The sequence below is a fragment of the Parasteatoda tepidariorum genome, chromosome 3 (assembly GCF_043381705.1).
Source record: "Parasteatoda tepidariorum isolate YZ-2023 chromosome 3, CAS_Ptep_4.0, whole genome shotgun sequence".
NCBI classification, from domain to species: Eukaryota; Metazoa; Arthropoda; class Arachnida; order Araneae; family Theridiidae; genus Parasteatoda; species Parasteatoda tepidariorum.
This window is the reverse complement of record NC_092206.1, coordinates 47,108,883-47,126,524: the sequence shown is the minus strand read 5'-3', so window position 1 is coordinate 47,126,524 and position 17,642 is coordinate 47,108,883. Positions and strand designations below refer to the sequence as shown.

General features: G+C 29.4%; 2 protein-coding genes across 2 annotated transcripts in view; both read left to right on the top strand.

Annotated features, from left to right (window-relative positions):
- The window catches only part of LOC107457170 (cell adhesion molecule Dscam1-like), a 260,596-nt gene extending 253,589 nt beyond the window's left edge, over positions 1 to 7,007 (top strand). Inside the window, exons 24-26 of the mRNA XM_071179192.1 lie at positions 208 to 321; positions 1,931 to 2,009; positions 6,651 to 7,007. Of these exons, the coding sequence (XP_071035293.1) occupies positions 208 to 321; positions 1,931 to 1,983 (167 nt within the window). The 3' untranslated portion in view covers positions 1,984 to 2,009; positions 6,651 to 7,007. The remainder of the gene's footprint in view (positions 1 to 207; positions 322 to 1,930; positions 2,010 to 6,650) is intronic.
- A 10,121-nt stretch (positions 7,008 to 17,128) lies between these two features.
- LOC107457171 (aquaporin-7-like) overlaps positions 17,129 to 17,642 on the top strand; it is a 35,987-nt gene continuing 35,473 nt past the window's right edge. The window contains exon 1 of the mRNA XM_071178552.1: positions 17,129 to 17,356. Within this exon, the coding sequence (XP_071034653.1) occupies positions 17,255 to 17,356 (102 nt within the window). The 5' untranslated portion in view covers positions 17,129 to 17,254. The remainder of the gene's footprint in view (positions 17,357 to 17,642) is intronic.

Below are 17,642 nucleotides of genomic sequence, written 5' to 3'. Positions count from 1 at the left end.
TAAAGCATCAAGATTGTAATTTTCTATTTTTTTATTTCCAACTTGTAAAAGTATCAAAATTTTAATTTTAAATTTTTGTTCAATTTTTTAAATTTTTTTTTTCATTTCTAGCTCGTAAAACATCATGATTTTTATTTTCTATTTTCTTTTTAATTTCCAACTTGAAAAGAATCAAGATCTTAATTTTCTACTTTTTTTTATTTCCAGCTAGTAAAGCATCGTGCTTAGATGAAGTCGGGGCCTCATCAAGTAGCTTACTTTGGAAGGAATCGATAGATACAAAACTCAAGGACGATTATCAAAGCGATCAAATGCTGCAAGGTGAAATATTTTTGTCTGCTGTTGTTGTTAATAGTTTTATTTTTTTTTCTATGAGATAAAATGTTCCATAAAGTAAAATAAAGTTGACTATCCAGTATAAAGATATTTTTTAAAACATCAATTTTTTTAGTACAAAGCATTTCTAGTAAAAAATATGTCGTTTGAAAAAATATTATTGGTTTTAAATTGATTCCATACAGTAAGATTTTTTTCTTGCCTGAATGATCAATAATAGAAAAATGTTTTTTTTTCCTGAAAAAAGTATTTATTGTGTGTTGAAGCCAAAAACAAAACATCCATTACTTACACTTGTCCCCATAAAACTCACACGATGCGTCAAACGGGAAAAAAATCTATTTCCCATTTTTATGAAATAAAATTCCCCTTTTGGAAAAGAACAACTTTAATATATATTTATATACAAATAAATATAGAGTTTTATGTCAACTGTCAAAATATCGACTCTTTATCAAGTTTCAACAAAAATTGAAATGCACCATTGCTCGGTAAAATAAAAGTTCCTGAAATATTACGGTAAAAAATACTGGTACTCATAGTGCCAGTACTTTTTACCGTAAAATCCACCTTTTCCTTAAAAAATTTTATTGTAATTTTTACAGTAATATTTTCTGAATCTCTGTAATTCAATAAATAATATTGTAAAAATTATAATATAAGATTTTACTATGAAAATGGATTTTACGTCCTGAGTGCTTGAATTTCTTATCGTAATTTTTCAGGATTTTGTCTTACTGCGTAGATTTATTAATGCTAATTTATGTTACAATTGCATTAGGTTTTAGCATATCTTAAGTGGCCATTTAAGCCATGAATGAGTACCTTTAACTAGAGGTTATAAAGAGTATAGAATTTACTTTATTATTGCAATTGCTATTCAGATTACACCGTTTTATGTTTCAAAATTAAAATACTTTTTATCTTTCTTTTAGTCGTTACTTTTAATCTTTACTTTTAGTCTTTCGGTAATAATATATTTTAGCTTTAACCTAGATATCTATCCTAATAACCTGAATATCTTAGCAATTATTCTAAATATGTATTCTAATATTCTAAATGTCTTAACAACTATTTTAAATATTTTATCAACTTAGCAGCGAAATATCTAACTAATTTTTCGCTAATTAGTTAAAGAAAACCTGTTGTAACAACATTACGTAATTTCTCAATCTCAAATACTTTACAGAAAAGTAATATTTATTTTATATGATGTGAAACTGCAAAAAAGCACTGTTTATTTCAATCAATAATAGAATTTTCCATTAACAACTGAACTGAAAATTCCATTTCTTTCACTGGTATATATTGTTTAATAGAATGCTTTTTCAGGACTAAAAATTTTATATAAGAAAAGATAGAAACTAAAAATTTTAAATTTTTCTTTAATACCTCAAAGAATTGCGTTATTTTGATTTTAAAAAAAATATCGAAATTCAAGCAAATGTTCAAATTAGAACTTGTGAATTAAGTAAATACAGAACATGAATTTTTATAGTTGAATATCATTTAAGATTATAAACGGTTAAGCATATTTTGAACTAACCACGATTTACTTTCTCATTTAATTTTCATGATTGTTTATTTTGTGCAGATTGCAGTCACTCAGGTGGACAGAGAAAATCTTATCGATATTCTCAGAGGTGAAAAAGTACTTCGCTTCTTAAAGATCTGTAAGTATTTAATAAATCAAAAAATACGTGTGATATAAACTTCACAGTTTTAACAACGCAGAAATTTTCTAGCGTCATCGTATCTGAACAAATTTTTCCTACATGAGACATTTTCAAAATTGAAAGAAATATAGAATTTTTTTTTTTAAATTCAACGTTTGATTCATTAATTTCTGCTGCTGCAGAAATGCTTCTTGCTCATAAAATTTAAAACAGTATTAGAAAATAAGCCATTTTTAATTTTTTTTTATTTCTATAATTTAAATATAATTAGAAAAATTAGCAGTATAACAATTACAAGATAAAAAATGATGAAACTAGTCCTTAACTTAAAGCAATCTACGATACAATTGACTACTATGTGCATGGTAATAGAGTGGAAAAGCAATAGAGTGGAAGAGTAACAGAATGAAAAAGCAACAAATTGGTAAAAAGGGAAATTGCTAGTCAATTTCCTTGGATAGGTTCCATTGAAAAGCAGAAGTGCTTGCACAAAATTAACAGGCATAACTTTATGTTACCATTATAAAAAATAAATTAACAATAAAACCATAAATTTTAAACACATATGCTTGTAACAGTGGGTAAAAATAATAAAACATATTTACTTCACTATAGCTCCATTTTCTTAGAATATAGCAAATATGATGAGAATTTTCATAAGGGTTACCTTACATAAACTTAGAACACAAAGGGAGCTATGAGCCACATTTTTGCCAAAAAAAACAAAAATAATTTATTACAATAATTGGGCCGTAGTTTTGTTATCAGTTACATCATGAAAAAGCTACGCAAAATGGTCTGTCCCGACTTACATTTAGAGATTCTGAAAGTGAATGAGTTGGAAGATTATCCTTAACGTAATCGAAAGTCATCCAAAAGGGAAAATTTAACTATCTCGATTCATTTTAATACACTCCATAACAAAAAAATCGACGCACCAAGAAGGAGTTATCCGATTGAAACGAAAATTGGTGGATAGGAAGACAATGTGCAGAATAGTAAATGATTAAAATTTCAGAACAATTGAATAATTTATTGCAGAGTTACAGTAACAAGTTCAATAAGGTGTTGACCCGCCTCTAGCCTGGATACAAGCTGCCACACGGCGTGGCATAGACCGATAAAGCTCCCGGATGGTCTCTTGCGGTATTTCCTGCCAAATTCGATCCAATTGTCGAACGAGGTCATCAACATTCCGTGCCAGATGCAATCGCCTTCCCATCATATGCCAGACATGCTCGATGGGAGAGAGAGATCTGGTGATCTGGCAGGCCAAGGAAGAGTTTGACAAGCTTGCAGACAGTTCATAGCAACAAGTGCCGTATGTGGTCTGGTATTGCCTGCTGAAAAACCAGCCCAGGGCGTTGCAAAAGGAACGGTAGCAAAGCAGATCTTAGGATGTCGTCGACGTACCCCTGTGCAGTAAGTGTACCTCTAATGACGACCAAAGGGGTCCAGCTGTCAAAGGAAATGGCACCCCAGACCATAATGCCTTGCTGAGGGCTGGTGTGCCGTGCAATAGTGAAAGCAGGATCCCCCATCTGTCCTGTGCGTCTCCAAACACGTCTTCGATGATCGTCAGGACACAGTTGGAAGCGGGATTCGTCGCTAAAGACTATACGTCCCCAGTCGGCATCATTCCAGCCTGATCTGTTCAAAACATTCATGCATACGAAATTTCAAAGCAATCGGATGATTGCTTCTTGGAGTGTCGAATTTTTTGTTATGGAGTATATATGGCGCCATACAGACTGTAGGGAATTTTAGGGATTTTCTTAAGGAACATATTTTTATGAATTATGACTTATTCACTTCAAAAAATAATTTGTTAATTGGAATATTTACAATATATCTGGAACTTAGTTCATAGTATTATTAAATGAGTTTTATACACGGGAAACTTTGTTCTATCAGAGTTTTGTAAAAGTAAAAATTAAAAATAACTTTGAAACACTAGATAAAATACGATTCACTACGAAATGAAGAAAATTGTAATCGCCTTGCAGCGATCTCAGGTTACCCATTGGCGAAATGGTTGTTGTCTAATTTTGTTTAGGAAAGAAAATTTATTGTGTTTTTATCTTGGACATATATAATTGTTATTCCTGAACTGCTCGGTGCACAATTTCGTAGTCATATTTAAATGCAGCTTAGACACATTCTGTGTAAATTCTTTTGATGACTGAATAGACATTGAACAGCCAATCGAGATCAAAATTAGCATTTCGGATTGGTACAATAGTGTTTGATGGAGATCATAAGCTGTACCCGTTTCGCATTAACAAGCTCATACATGAAATATGATTTGAAAGCTAGTATTTTTTTTCAATTTTGCATGAATAGTAAACGAATCATTTATATTGCGTGGAAGACAATCTACAGTCTTGTGCAAGTCATTGGGACTTGCAACTGGTGATTAACACCCAGGTCTCGTGTTTGCATGAAAGGAGTTCAGAGAGTCACCATTCGCTCGTCGGTAGGGTTCAATTCTCTCAACCACTTTGGTACTTTTGTGTGCCACGGGCGTGCTTGTGTTTACGAAAGGAATCCTTTTGTTTTTCCGTTTGTGTGTAACGCTTAAGGTATTCCAGTCAACGTTCTTTGGCTTTGGCTTTTTCAGCCTCGTTAATTTTAGGCCTTGGCATCGTTTTTTTCTTGCTTCAACTCTAACTTTTGGTACCGTGTAAATCAATTTGAACAATCTTTATATGTGATACTCACCTGAATTAGCATTGAAAACTATCCATTTAAAACCGTAGGTTAGAATTTCTGATTCTTAAATAAGGCAATAAAAACGAAAATATCGTTCAAATGATGAAATTATCTTTCATTCGCAACTCAAAAAGTATTTTTGGGATCTCTCTGGTCCCATATCTCCAAAATAAACTCACCAACTTAATGCGTAACAAAATTAAAAGTGGAAAAAAAATTCTGAAAATATTATTAAACAGCAGCGGTTGCCATAGCAACACATGCGCACTGTTTACTTTTACTCTTGATTATTGTAGTTGAAAAGTGAGGACGCCATGAAATCCAAACCGAGACTCATTTTGCAAATGGGTAAAAAAAAGAATAGGGAAAAAATAAATTGCATTCATGCTAAAACAATATTTTATTCGTAAAACATTTCATAACGGTGATCTCGTTACGAAGGTTTTTTCCTCCCAGACAGAATTTTGTCCCGCGACTTTTTCAAATCAAACCAGAAATAATTTTTCTACAAATCTATTATTAAATACGTTCAATTTAAAAGTAGATTGTGATTAGTAAATTGGTGGCATTGAAAAGATAGTTGTTATATTAGTAAAAAATAATAATGCTTATCGTTCAATAATTGAACTAGTTTGCAATATACTAAGCATAAAGCTTCTCACACAGTGAAAATTTAAAAAAATAATAAAAAAGAATCTTAAAGATAGCAGAAAATGTTATGTAAAATATTTATATTCTGTTTTTAAATTTTAGTCACTTCTATAAGCATAAAAATACAATGTCTGCGCTTTTATAAAATATGCCTAATAAAACTACCCTGATTATGTTATTTTAAATTTTTGACATACATTTATTCAGCATGTATTGGATGATCAATGCAAGTTGGATAATCAATATTGGGTAATTGGATAATCAATAAGAAATCGGGTATAAACATGGGACTTTCGTTATTGCTATCAAGGTAAGAGATAAGTCATCAATATACTTAGAGGATGAGTGGAAATCTAAACTCAGGAATCTAATCGGAAAGGCAATATCCGAGAGAGAACTCCCTCCGTAAAATGTAGTTGCAAATATAGTGTTCACAAATAGATCTTTGCCTTTACATACATTGATAGATTTTTCATTCTAAAATTGCGGTAAAATAACCGGAAGCTGTCCTTCCTTCCTATTAACCGTAAATATTATGGTAAGTAACATTTTGTTTTACCTTTACGGTTCTGAAACCATTTACAACTAGCACGGTTTAAAAAGCGCGAAAGACAAATTTTACCGGACATAGGCGAAAGACTTTTCACTAGGTAATGGGCATTGGAGAGTGCAGGATACTGGAAACCCTTCTTGCGTTGAACGGAATGGTAGAATTGTTATTTAACCATTTTTTCCAAGAAATTTCTAACAGTGTATATGCTGTTAAAACACGAAAATTAGAACTGCAACACAACTCTATTTTTGAAAGAAAAACAGCGTTATTAAACTTAACAACGTTTTATTATTTTAAACATAACAACGTAAAGCAAAGAAAGAATTATACCATAGAACACAAACTGAAACTAAAACATAAATACAAACTGAAACTAAACATAAATAGTTAATATACAGTAACAGTTAACCTAGCTGATGCGTCAGAAACTACATCAGTGGCGTAACTAGATCACCCATCGTAACTATGTCGAAACTGGATCACTGTTTATTTTATAGTCGTTTTCAAAGAAATGATCTAGTTCATCGCTTTTAATTAAGGATCTAGTTCATCGCTGTCAACATATGCTACATTGCCAACATTACGTTCCAGAAACAATTCTGAATCAAAGTACATTCCTGCATTATTAAAAACATGCTCCCAAAATGTAAATGCGATACTTTGCGCCATCTAGAGTTTCTACTCTGAAAACCATGTTTTTATAATTATTTATTTTCTTTCAGTGAAAGTCACAAGGTATAAAGCCATGCTGCGGCTCATCTGTAATTAACAAAACTCACATGAACTTTACTTTCCAACCAAGAGAAGATGAAATTGGAATATTTAAATCTTCAAACGAAACAGAATTTTCAAAAGAATGTTCCGAACTGTTTCGAAAACAGGAGGATATTATTTTCTCCGGTTTGTGAGAAAAAAATCATAATTTGCATATTATTTAAAATTTCAGGTCATGCAATACGAAACATTGCTGCATGAAACAATATTTCACTTAATTAGGCAATTTCACTTAATTGGTATTAATATATTTTTATTATATTCATAACATATTATTTACCCAGGAAGTAAATTGTAAGAATAAATTTGTTTTCTTTTATTTATAACCTAACGAGCGTAAGACCAATATTTAAAAAAATCATCGAATATAATAAAAAATCGTCTATAAAGGTAAAATATTAAATTTAACTTTTAAAATAAAGTTTTTTACAGTAAATATTTTGAGAATTTAACAGAATCGTAGCATGAACTATAAAATGTTTATTTCTTAAGTAAATTTCGATTTATACACTGCATACGAAATAATGCAGAAGATTTCCAAAATCATTAATATCTACCTATTATTCATTCTATATCATATTTAAATGAATTTGAAATAATATAATATTAATTTGTTTTGTAAATATAATTGCAAATATGCCTAAAGCATTCTTACATTCAATCAGTTTTCATTTCTTCTGGAACACCAAGGGACATAAAAACTAGAAATGTTAGTTCAAAGAATTTTGCTTTGTTTCATTTTAAAAGAAGAAAATTAGGAAGAATAATTTTTAATGTAATCTTTAATAAAAAAATAATGTGTATAATAATAATAATAATCATATAATAATAATTCTTTCATACTGGTAATTTTTGCTTTGCCTATATTAACACAATATTCGAAAGCACTCCTTTTTTTTTGATACAATCGAGTTAGCTGTTGACGAGATTATATCTTTTCATTATTTTGTTTTCCGGCTTTTAAATAAATTTTTTAAGTAGAAAGATTTTTGTAAAAGATTTTTAAAAATATCTTACTTTAAGAAGTTTTCTTCTCTTTTCATTAATCGTTATTATATTATTTTCCATCTTTTCCCAAAATTTTTAACTTATTATTCTTATACATCCAAACTTAAAAATTCATTATTTCTTTTTAAATTCATTATTTCTTTTGATACAACCTGAAAACAAAACAGTCACATTATTATCAGGAATTTTGGTGAATATAATTTAATTCCTGCTTTCTACGTTGCCAATCACTCGTCTAAATTTGTTAATTCAAGAAATGCAAAATGCATTGTTGAAGGTAACAAAACAATACGAGTAACAAAACAATAAAATTAACAAAACAATAAAAGTAACCAAACAATACTGATTTAATGAACTTTTTGTAATATACATAAAAAAAAACATCCAGTATTAGTTATAGAATTTTTAAAAAGCGATTTCTAACAATAAAAATATTAGTGAAATTTCTAAACGCAACAATACGAATATATTAGCTCTGGTTTAAATACGCTAATATGTTTCAGCGATAAAATATCACTTTAAAAAATAATAATTAAATAAAAATTGAACATATTAGTAAATTTTTCCCATTAAGGCAGTTTTATAACGAATTCGAACGGATAATGTAACAAATATATGATATTAGTTTATTTAAATTTTTCAAAAGTATAATAAAAGGCTTATAATACCTTTTTTTTTTCAATTTCTAGAAATCGAAGTGTTTTATAAGTGTTATTGAGAATTAGAATTTGGTTTGTATTATAAGGACAATTTTGATAATATATTTTTATAAAAAAATTTCACTTATTAAACATATTTCTCTGCTTTTGTTTTGCATATAAATAGCAAGACTAGCACTAATTAACAAAACACTAATTAACAAGAAAAAGACTGATCAACAAGAAAAACACTAATTAACATTAAAAACACTAATTAAAACGAAAAACACTAATTAACAAGAAAAACATTAATTAACTAAAAAATTATGAAAAACTAAGAAAACTAGATTTGTTATTTTTTTAGCCATTAAAGCATACCGCTTAGTATTTAATAATCTATATGTGCTTTTTTACGACAGTTCACATACAAATAAAATACACTGCTTGGTAAAAAAAAATATGTTGCACTATGTGAGTTTTCATACATGAGTTATAAAGACATAAACATAAAGTATACCCACATAATGCAAACGTAATCCTTATTATATCATTTCCAACATTATGGATATTTAGGTTTATTTATAGGATGTTACATAAAATATAATTCAGAATAAAAACAATAATATCTACCAATGAGTTAATGCAATAATTGACATTAATTTATGAACCGTTAGCGTGCTATTTTTAACCATGAAAAAAAAATACAACATAAAATTTTTTACTTATTTTAAGAAATGGATTATTAAGATTCAGGAAAATGTCATTGTTTTCTGAGAAGTGCTTCGAGTGTTTGAAGATGATATGGTATTTATATCTTCATGATATTTCTATCATGAAGATGCCTGATATTTCTATCTTTACTTATATAAGATTGGGAATTCAGTCAAAAACATTAGGGATGATAAAGAAAAATTATTATTTTATGAAGTACAACATAAAAATAAAAAAAGGACTATGAGTAAACGAGCACTCAGTCATCAGTAGTGACCAAACTCATTAGCCTTATTGACTATACGGAGAGCTAGCCCCTATATCATCCCGACATAAATTTTTTGTAATAGGTTTTAAATTCAAATATAAAAATGCACGTTAAGAAGGCAAACACTTTCAAGAAAGGTTTTCTTAAAATAAGGCAAAATTGTGTCAAAATAACTTCGAAACACGTACGAGTCAAATTTTAATGTATTCAAAATGAAACAGCCTATATCCATTTTTGAGCAAAATTAACAGTCTCTAAAATGATGTAGAGGAAGAAATGTTTGTTGGCTGCCGAGCCCAGGCCTTCCGTCTCTAACCACCATAGTTATACACTGCAGTTCGGGAAGAGATGGGAAGATTAATATAGTGGTCGCCACAATGACAAATCATGGCATACATTCCATTCACTTTAATATTTTTTTCACATGGAGGAAGAAATCTGATAAAATTACTGCACTTGTTTGGTAATAACTAATAATATTTCTGATTAAAAAAATTCAAGAAATTGATAATAAATTCAAAATATACAATATTTTTAACCATTCAGTTGGTAGTTTTTCCGCTTGTATGGTATTGATTTAGATAACCAGTTTTCGAAAACCAGTTCGAATATCACCGATACTAACCACCACAGTTCGGGGCGAGATACAGGTTGTCCCATTGACATATCATGACATACATTCCATTAACTTTAATTTTTTTTTAACATGGAGAAGAAAAAAACTGATAAAATTACTTCAATTCTATGGTTATAAAATTTCTGATTTATTTTTCATTTTATTTTTAAAAAATGCTAATAAATTCAAAATAAATAATATTCATACCATTCAGTTGGTAATTTTTCCACTTGTATGGTAATGATTTGGGTAACCAGTTTTTGAATATCAGTTCGAATATCACCGACTCTAGCCACCATAGTGAATTTTTGTTATATAATTTTGTATGTAATTTTGTTCAGTTTGGGGAGAGATGGGAAGCTTTATATAGTGGTCGCCACAATGACACATCATGGCATACATTCCATTCACTTTAAATTTTTTTACACGGAGAAAAAAATCTGATAAAATTACTACACTTGTATGGTAATAACATTTCAGATTAAAAAAAATTTTAAAAATTGCTAATAAAATCAAAATATACAATATTTAAACCATTAAGTTCGTAATTTTTCCGTTCGTATGGCAGCGATTTAGGTAACCAGATTTTATTCGTAAATAAAAATTTCCTAATTATGCTTCTTATCATAATTAAATTGTATATTTTTATCACATTTACTACCTAATAGCTTGGTAATAACACCTTATGTTATTGCTTATTTTATCAAAAAGTCGTTACCAAAGCACTTCGGTTAAAAGTACCGTACTTTCCGATGTTTCTACAGTGGCATAAAACAAGATAAAATAGAACATAAAATAAAAGAATTGTATATGAATTAATGAGTTTACAAGACCACGTTAGCCCAGTGCTTTAAGAATTGGATTCCGGTTCAGAAGGACCGGGGTTCAATCCGGTACATTTTATCACAATGTGGTAATTTTGTCCATACTTTTGCATATACTGTCCCTGCCTAAATTATTAACCAAAATATCACCGACAAATAATGAGCTTCTCTCTCATTATGAATTTTGCTCAAAAAAGAGTATATGCTGTTCCATTTCAAATACATAGGATTTTATAATTAGATTGTTGCTTAGGAACTATTTTGACACATTTTTACTAACTTTTGTGAAATCTTTCCTTGTATGAGTGAGTAAGCAGTTTTGATAAATATTTGTTAGTTTATGATTAGTCACAAATTGTGTGATCTCGGGACGAAATGACTGACAAAAAGAGATGAAATACAGATCTAAGATAGTTGATCGTAAAACCAATAAGAGTTTTATTCTTTAGAATCCTTAATCTACCGCAAAGATTATTAAACCGGTTAGTAAACATAAAAAAATGAAATGTTTTGATAGAACTTGCAATTTGTAAAAAAGAAAGACAGATCATTTCCCTTTAATTCAGTTAGAATAAAAGTAATGGTATTGAACAGAATTTTCCTCCCTTAACTACATTGTAAAAAGTGGATACTCCGAATTCACGAAATTTCTTCGTTTCTGATTAAACCATTTCATTTAAGGAGAAAATTGCTACCTTTATTTGTGTGAGGACGCGAATTTTATTTGGCTTGGAGTTGAAAGCGATTAACAAGATAAAATAGAACATAAAATAAAAGAATTGTATATGAATTAATGAGTTTACAAGACCACGTTATCCCAGTGCTTTGAGAATCGGATTCCGGTTCAGAAGGACCGGGGTTCAATCCGCGTTTCCGCTAAGACCCACCGAGTATATGCGATATCTGTGGTCCATCATTGACTGCATCCTGTATTATGGGTACAGGGCTCTGTAATAAATTTTCATCAAATTCAGATCTGTGTCAAAATTTTGGAACTGGCCTCACGAATCAGTGGTGCTGCCATCTATCAGTGAAATTCTGAGCTAAAACGTACTTTCACCTTGCTGTGATCTTTTATGGAACGAAAAGCGCACTTTCATGACTTAATTCGCAACAGCCAATGACTGGCGTGCTTATCTTGCCCATGTGTCATGGGAAACAACACGAGTTTTCAATCATTACCAGGATTCATTTGAATTTAAGATCAATTGGATTCAATTATATAAAAGCAATTGATTTTAAAAATGAAATAAAAATGTAGGAGAACACCCAAAAAAGAAATCTGAAAGAAAAGAAATCACCAGACTGGCAAAAATAACGAAGCATTTCCTTATATATCTACCATGAAACATTTACGAAAATCTGCCGTAGAATTTTCTAACAGTCAAAAATAAAAGCTTTATGTCTAAAAGTGAAAACTATGAAATGCTGTGTTGCTTTTTTTTTATCAAGGCAGTGTATAACACAATAAAAAATCAACATAATAGCTTATTAATATCTTATTTTTTATGCATTTTAATTATGAATTCGGTTAACTTAACAATTTGTACGCGTACTTTTTTTCTTCCGATTTTAAAAGTATATGGTAAACGCTTATACATTAAAGCTTCTACATGAATGGCCTTCAGAACTGAATGTTGATATATCAAGTATATAAATATGTATGTACACATAAAATATTGATATATTTGTTCAATGTAAATTTGCTTGGGACAGTGTTTGTTGTTTCACTGTTTATGTAAGAATTTTTAAAAAAAGCCAATGTGCCAACCGATTTAAAAAATACTTTGGTAAAGTGAATTTTTTCATAGTATAGATAATGTTGTAATTTTTGCCAAATATTTGCAAATTTGTAATCAGTTTTTCAAAATGTACTTGAAAGTTTATTGATGTTTCATCGTATGTTTGTTGACTTGTATATGTATTGTACTCATTTTGTTGAATAAATTATTTGAATAGAAATTTTTTACGATAATTATCGGTATTGTTGTTTTCAAACTGATCGGAGCGCTTTCAGTATCAGAAGAAAATAATGTTTTTTTTTAATCTTTATTTCAGGAAACATTTAAATTTTAATTTAAATACGCAGTTTCTTTTAAATTTCATTTTTTAAACACTTTTCAACGATCATTCTTAGAATTTTCATTCTAAAATTATGGTAAAATAGCCAGCCGCAGTTTGTCTATCCAATTTACCGTAAAGTTTACGGTAAAGAACACTTTTTACCTTCACGATTTTGAAATCGTTTACAACTACTGTTGTTAAAAAGTAGGAATAGAAAACTATACTGTTTTTATCCATTTACATCTAGTATACTTTCAAAACCATAATATTAACTAGAGTCATTCTCGGGATTCAAACCTGGGTTGCCTCATTGGACTGGGTTGTCTCTATTTCTTGAGCCATTCCAATCCAAATATAATATAAAAATATTTAAGAAAAGTAACCATGCAATAGGTGAAGATTATAAGGTTAAATAAAACTTCATACTCACCGGATGTCAAACTTTTTTGATTAAAATATTTTGCAAAATATATCTTGTAATGTTCAAGTTACAAATGTTTGCGAGTTAAACTTTTGTGAGTTATCTATAACAAATATATTGTTCAATAATTTTTGAATATATTACACAGCATCAAATCCACCTAAAATACTTTTCCGCCATAGAGTCTGGAATTGTCTATTGCAATGGAAACCAGAAAGAGTGCATTTCAGGAAAGAAGATTTCGATATTTCTTAGGAAGATTCGATTTGCCAGGGATCTGTGAAAGATTTCGATGCTTCTTCCACAGATCCCTGACAAAATGGGTCGAAAAAATATTTGCCTCCCACAGCAACTTGAAATAGCTTTACCTTGCAGCCATAGTTATCTTTAGTGCTCCAGATGGCAGGTGAGATTAATTCGTTACATAGACAGACTATGCATTATCCAAATGTTACTTTTACTATTCTATTTGCAGTTCCCCGTGCTCCTCTAAACTAAATATATAGTATAACAATACGCAATATTTTTTAAATGTAATTTGTTAACAAAAATTTATTCAACAATTATTATAAAATGTTCAAGCAGGGCTCGAAAAAACTCAAAAATTTTACCCGTCCCCGAAGACGGCTTGCCCAACAATGTACCCGTCCTCTTTTGAAACTAACCCGTCGCTTCTAAATAAATAAAAATATAATTTTCTCTTATTTATTACAAACATTTATATAAATTGCTCAATGAATTGGTAGTTACTAGGATTACAAATACTAGGATTGCATTATACAGTAATAAAAGGAATACTAGGTTACTAATAGGAACCTAGTATTTCTTTTATAAAATAATTTATTTTTTTTATGAAATAATTTAAATGACAAATGTCAAGTTATCTGGAATGTCAATTTATCCGAGGGTACTGCGTTTTTACAATGAATCAAATATGACGTTTGCCAGTTCCACAATCAAGCTAATGATTTACAGAGGTTTTTGCACAAAAATCTGAAAGGGGATTTCCATTTAGGTAGATGGTCATAGTTGCGTTTAACGCTTCTTGTTTAAGACCAGTACGTAATGTTTCCTTTTTTTTTTTTTTTTTTTTTTTTTTTTTTTTTTTTTTTNCTTTTTTTTTTTTTTTTTTGTATGTTCATAGTTGAAAAGTCCCTTTCAACCGCTGCAGTACGCGAGACAGAGAAAACATCAATTCCACCATGCGCAGTATGTTGCTGTATTTCTAGATTAGAGGGTCATTTTAGAAGTGAGGCGCTACACTCTTGTAAGATAACAAAAATTGAAAATTTATCAACAACATTAACGGGAAAATGGCCGTCAGCGCGGACGTCGGATTCGAGATATTCGTTGTCCGCGGAGAATTTTTGACCGCCGAGGACGGGCGGACGGGTGGTTTTTCGAGCCCTGTGTTCAAGTTATTTTTTTTCTCTTTAATTAAATATAATTATTTTTATATGTTATCATAAAGTTTTACTAACGCCATAAATTAGTTTTTTTAAATGTTTCTTTTACAATAATATTTAAAAGCATATTAAAAAGTTTTCTGAAATTACTTAGCGGCATTATTTACAATATACAAAAACAAACAAAAGATCAGTGATTAAAATTATGAAATAAACTTTTTATCATTCAAGACTATACAAATTTTTAAAGTACTTCCGATTCCGATTCCCCTTTGGAATTTCCTAAGTACCTCAGTACATCAATAGGACTTGTCAAGACCTATCAGCATTTAAACCACATTTATTAAATAAGGACACAAGAACACACTCAACAATTCAAATTGATTCACAATTTCTGAAAATTATTCGCTGAGACACGAATATAAAATATGTTATGAAATCCATAAAGCAAGTTATGCAGATACATTGTCTTTCATGCAAATGGAAACTCGAATGTACAAAAAGTAAAATTTTTCTTTTGCATGCATTTGATAAATTTTGCATCTAAAATTCAGCTTTCAAGATGTTTGTATCCTAGAAACTTTTTCCATTTTCTTTCGTAAGAAAAAGCAATTTTGCATACATTATTTTCATACATTTTTCCTCTGCACGTTCTGTTAAGAGTACTCTTTGAATATTTTATGCGCCCGTACTGAAGTTTATTTCTAACTTTCTTTTAAATCAAAGCTCTATAATTCATTGAATTAAACGCATGATTTAAGAAAAAAAATGAGAATATGCCGAATTCTCTATAATCACAACTTTTATCTTTAGAATGTCTTCTAGAATATCTCTAGAATTTTTGTTACATTGAAATTGGAATAATTTGTATAATAGGGTTTGAAAATAAATATTTAAGCAAAGATGAAAAGAAAACGTTATCCAAACTTGAAGAAACATTAAGAAGAAAGGCTGGTTTAAAAGCATCAAAATATTTTTAATTACAGAAGTAAGCTAAGAAATGATGAAAGGCGACTGTAAAAACATTTCAAGTTTCGACATACAATCAAACCAGTTTTTATTTTTCAAATCTCTCCTTCCTCAATAGCGAACTGTCAAATTATGACAGCATTTCCGTCTTTTGATTCGACCAATACAGTGTAAGTTTCATACTAAAGGACTCGAAAAATATATCTTAAGGGTACTGGTTACTTAACATCTAGAAGTTCAAAACATCCAATTTTCTAGGAAAAATTAGATGACATGGTTATCTCTATTAGAACATGTACTTTTTACTAACCAGTGCTATTTTAATTATTACTTTCTTCGTTTATCACAGGATAAGTCCATGCAAAAAACACTTTTTAGTAAATATTTATTTTTTTTAATTATTTTATTTAATGCGAGACGAAAATATTTTGAATTGTAAATTATACAATTTTTATATTACTTTGAAGAATGAAGTTTTGCATGGCAAAAAAAAAAAATCAGGGAAATTAATCGAATAATTCCTGAGAAATTGCATTTTAAAAATACGACTTTTTAATACTCAATTTTTAAGAAAGTATTTAAGTGAGTTTGCACAAATTTTGTATTTTGTCATCTAAAATTACATTCTTTAAAAAGTTGTAAAAATTATATACCTTGCAATTCGAAATATTTTCAGTTTTTATTAAATAAAATAATGAAAAATAATAAATATTTACTAAAAGTTGCTTTTTTGCCTGGAATTATCTTTGAATAAACTAATTTCATAATTGTGCGCAAAAATTTTTAGATTCTCTCAAAACGTTCCAGATCTATCTCGAAATACGCAAAAACTAAATCAACATTAAGAGATCTAAACTTTGGACTGTTCTCTTGTACGAACCATTGAAACTGTGGTCCTCTTTATTTTGGGGATCAAAAAACTAAAACTTCAAAAAAATGGAATGTTTTTTTAGAGAGACTATGTTTTGAATTCGATTCGATTATGTAACTTAAAATATCGTCTGGAATAATTAATTAGCCTACTTGAAGTCAACCCCGCAAATCAATAAGGTTTAGCCCTAGTGCTCAAAAATCCGAACAGTAAATTAAAAGGTATACAGGTTAATTCATTTTTTTGCCCAGTATATCAAGAAAAGGAAATTTCTATTCGTAATGTGAATATTTTTATTTAAAAAAGTAATTGAAAACAGCAAAGTGAAATAATTTCTTTAAAGTAAAAATTTTTTTTATTAAGTCTCTGTATTTTTCAAACATCCTCAAACTATAAGCGAGAGAAAAATACCAAACAAAATTACACAAGAATCAGTTAATATTAAACACAATTGACAAAACGAAAGAGAAATGAACGACACCAATTTTTCTATTATAGTCTTCAAAGTGCCGAAATCAAGTCTCGGGTTAATGCTCTTCTACCAAATCAAAATCAAGAGTACACTTCTGTGATATAATAGACAAAAAGAATTCACAAAGAAGATAAAATTTTCCTCCACGAATGTGTCGCCCAATTGACCTTCTGCGTTGATTGAAATCATATCCAATAAATCGTCTAACAGTCGCATCTTCTAAGATTGGTTTATTGCTTTTTCGGTATCAACAGACACAGCAACGTTCTTGTTCTAGCTAGAGTATGGGATCTCCACCCGGGTATCAATTCCTGAAAAAGCTTAAAATTCAGAATCAATCAATTCGGGAATTTCTCGCTGAATTTTTTGGGACTTTCATTCTTATAGTAAGTCCATTTATTTCATTTCTGTTATTGTGTTAGAGTATTATAGTAGAGTATTATGGCAATATATATTTCTTTAGAACTTGTTTTCAAATTCTGCCGTGCTTTTAACACCAAAATCACTTTATTAAAAAGTTGTTTATCTTTGAGGGAAATCTCTAAGCAATGATATCCTATTTATATATTTATATATATATATACATTTATTTATATTTACATATACACACACACTTATCTATCTATCTATCTATCTATCTATCTATCTATCTATCTATATGTTTATCTATCT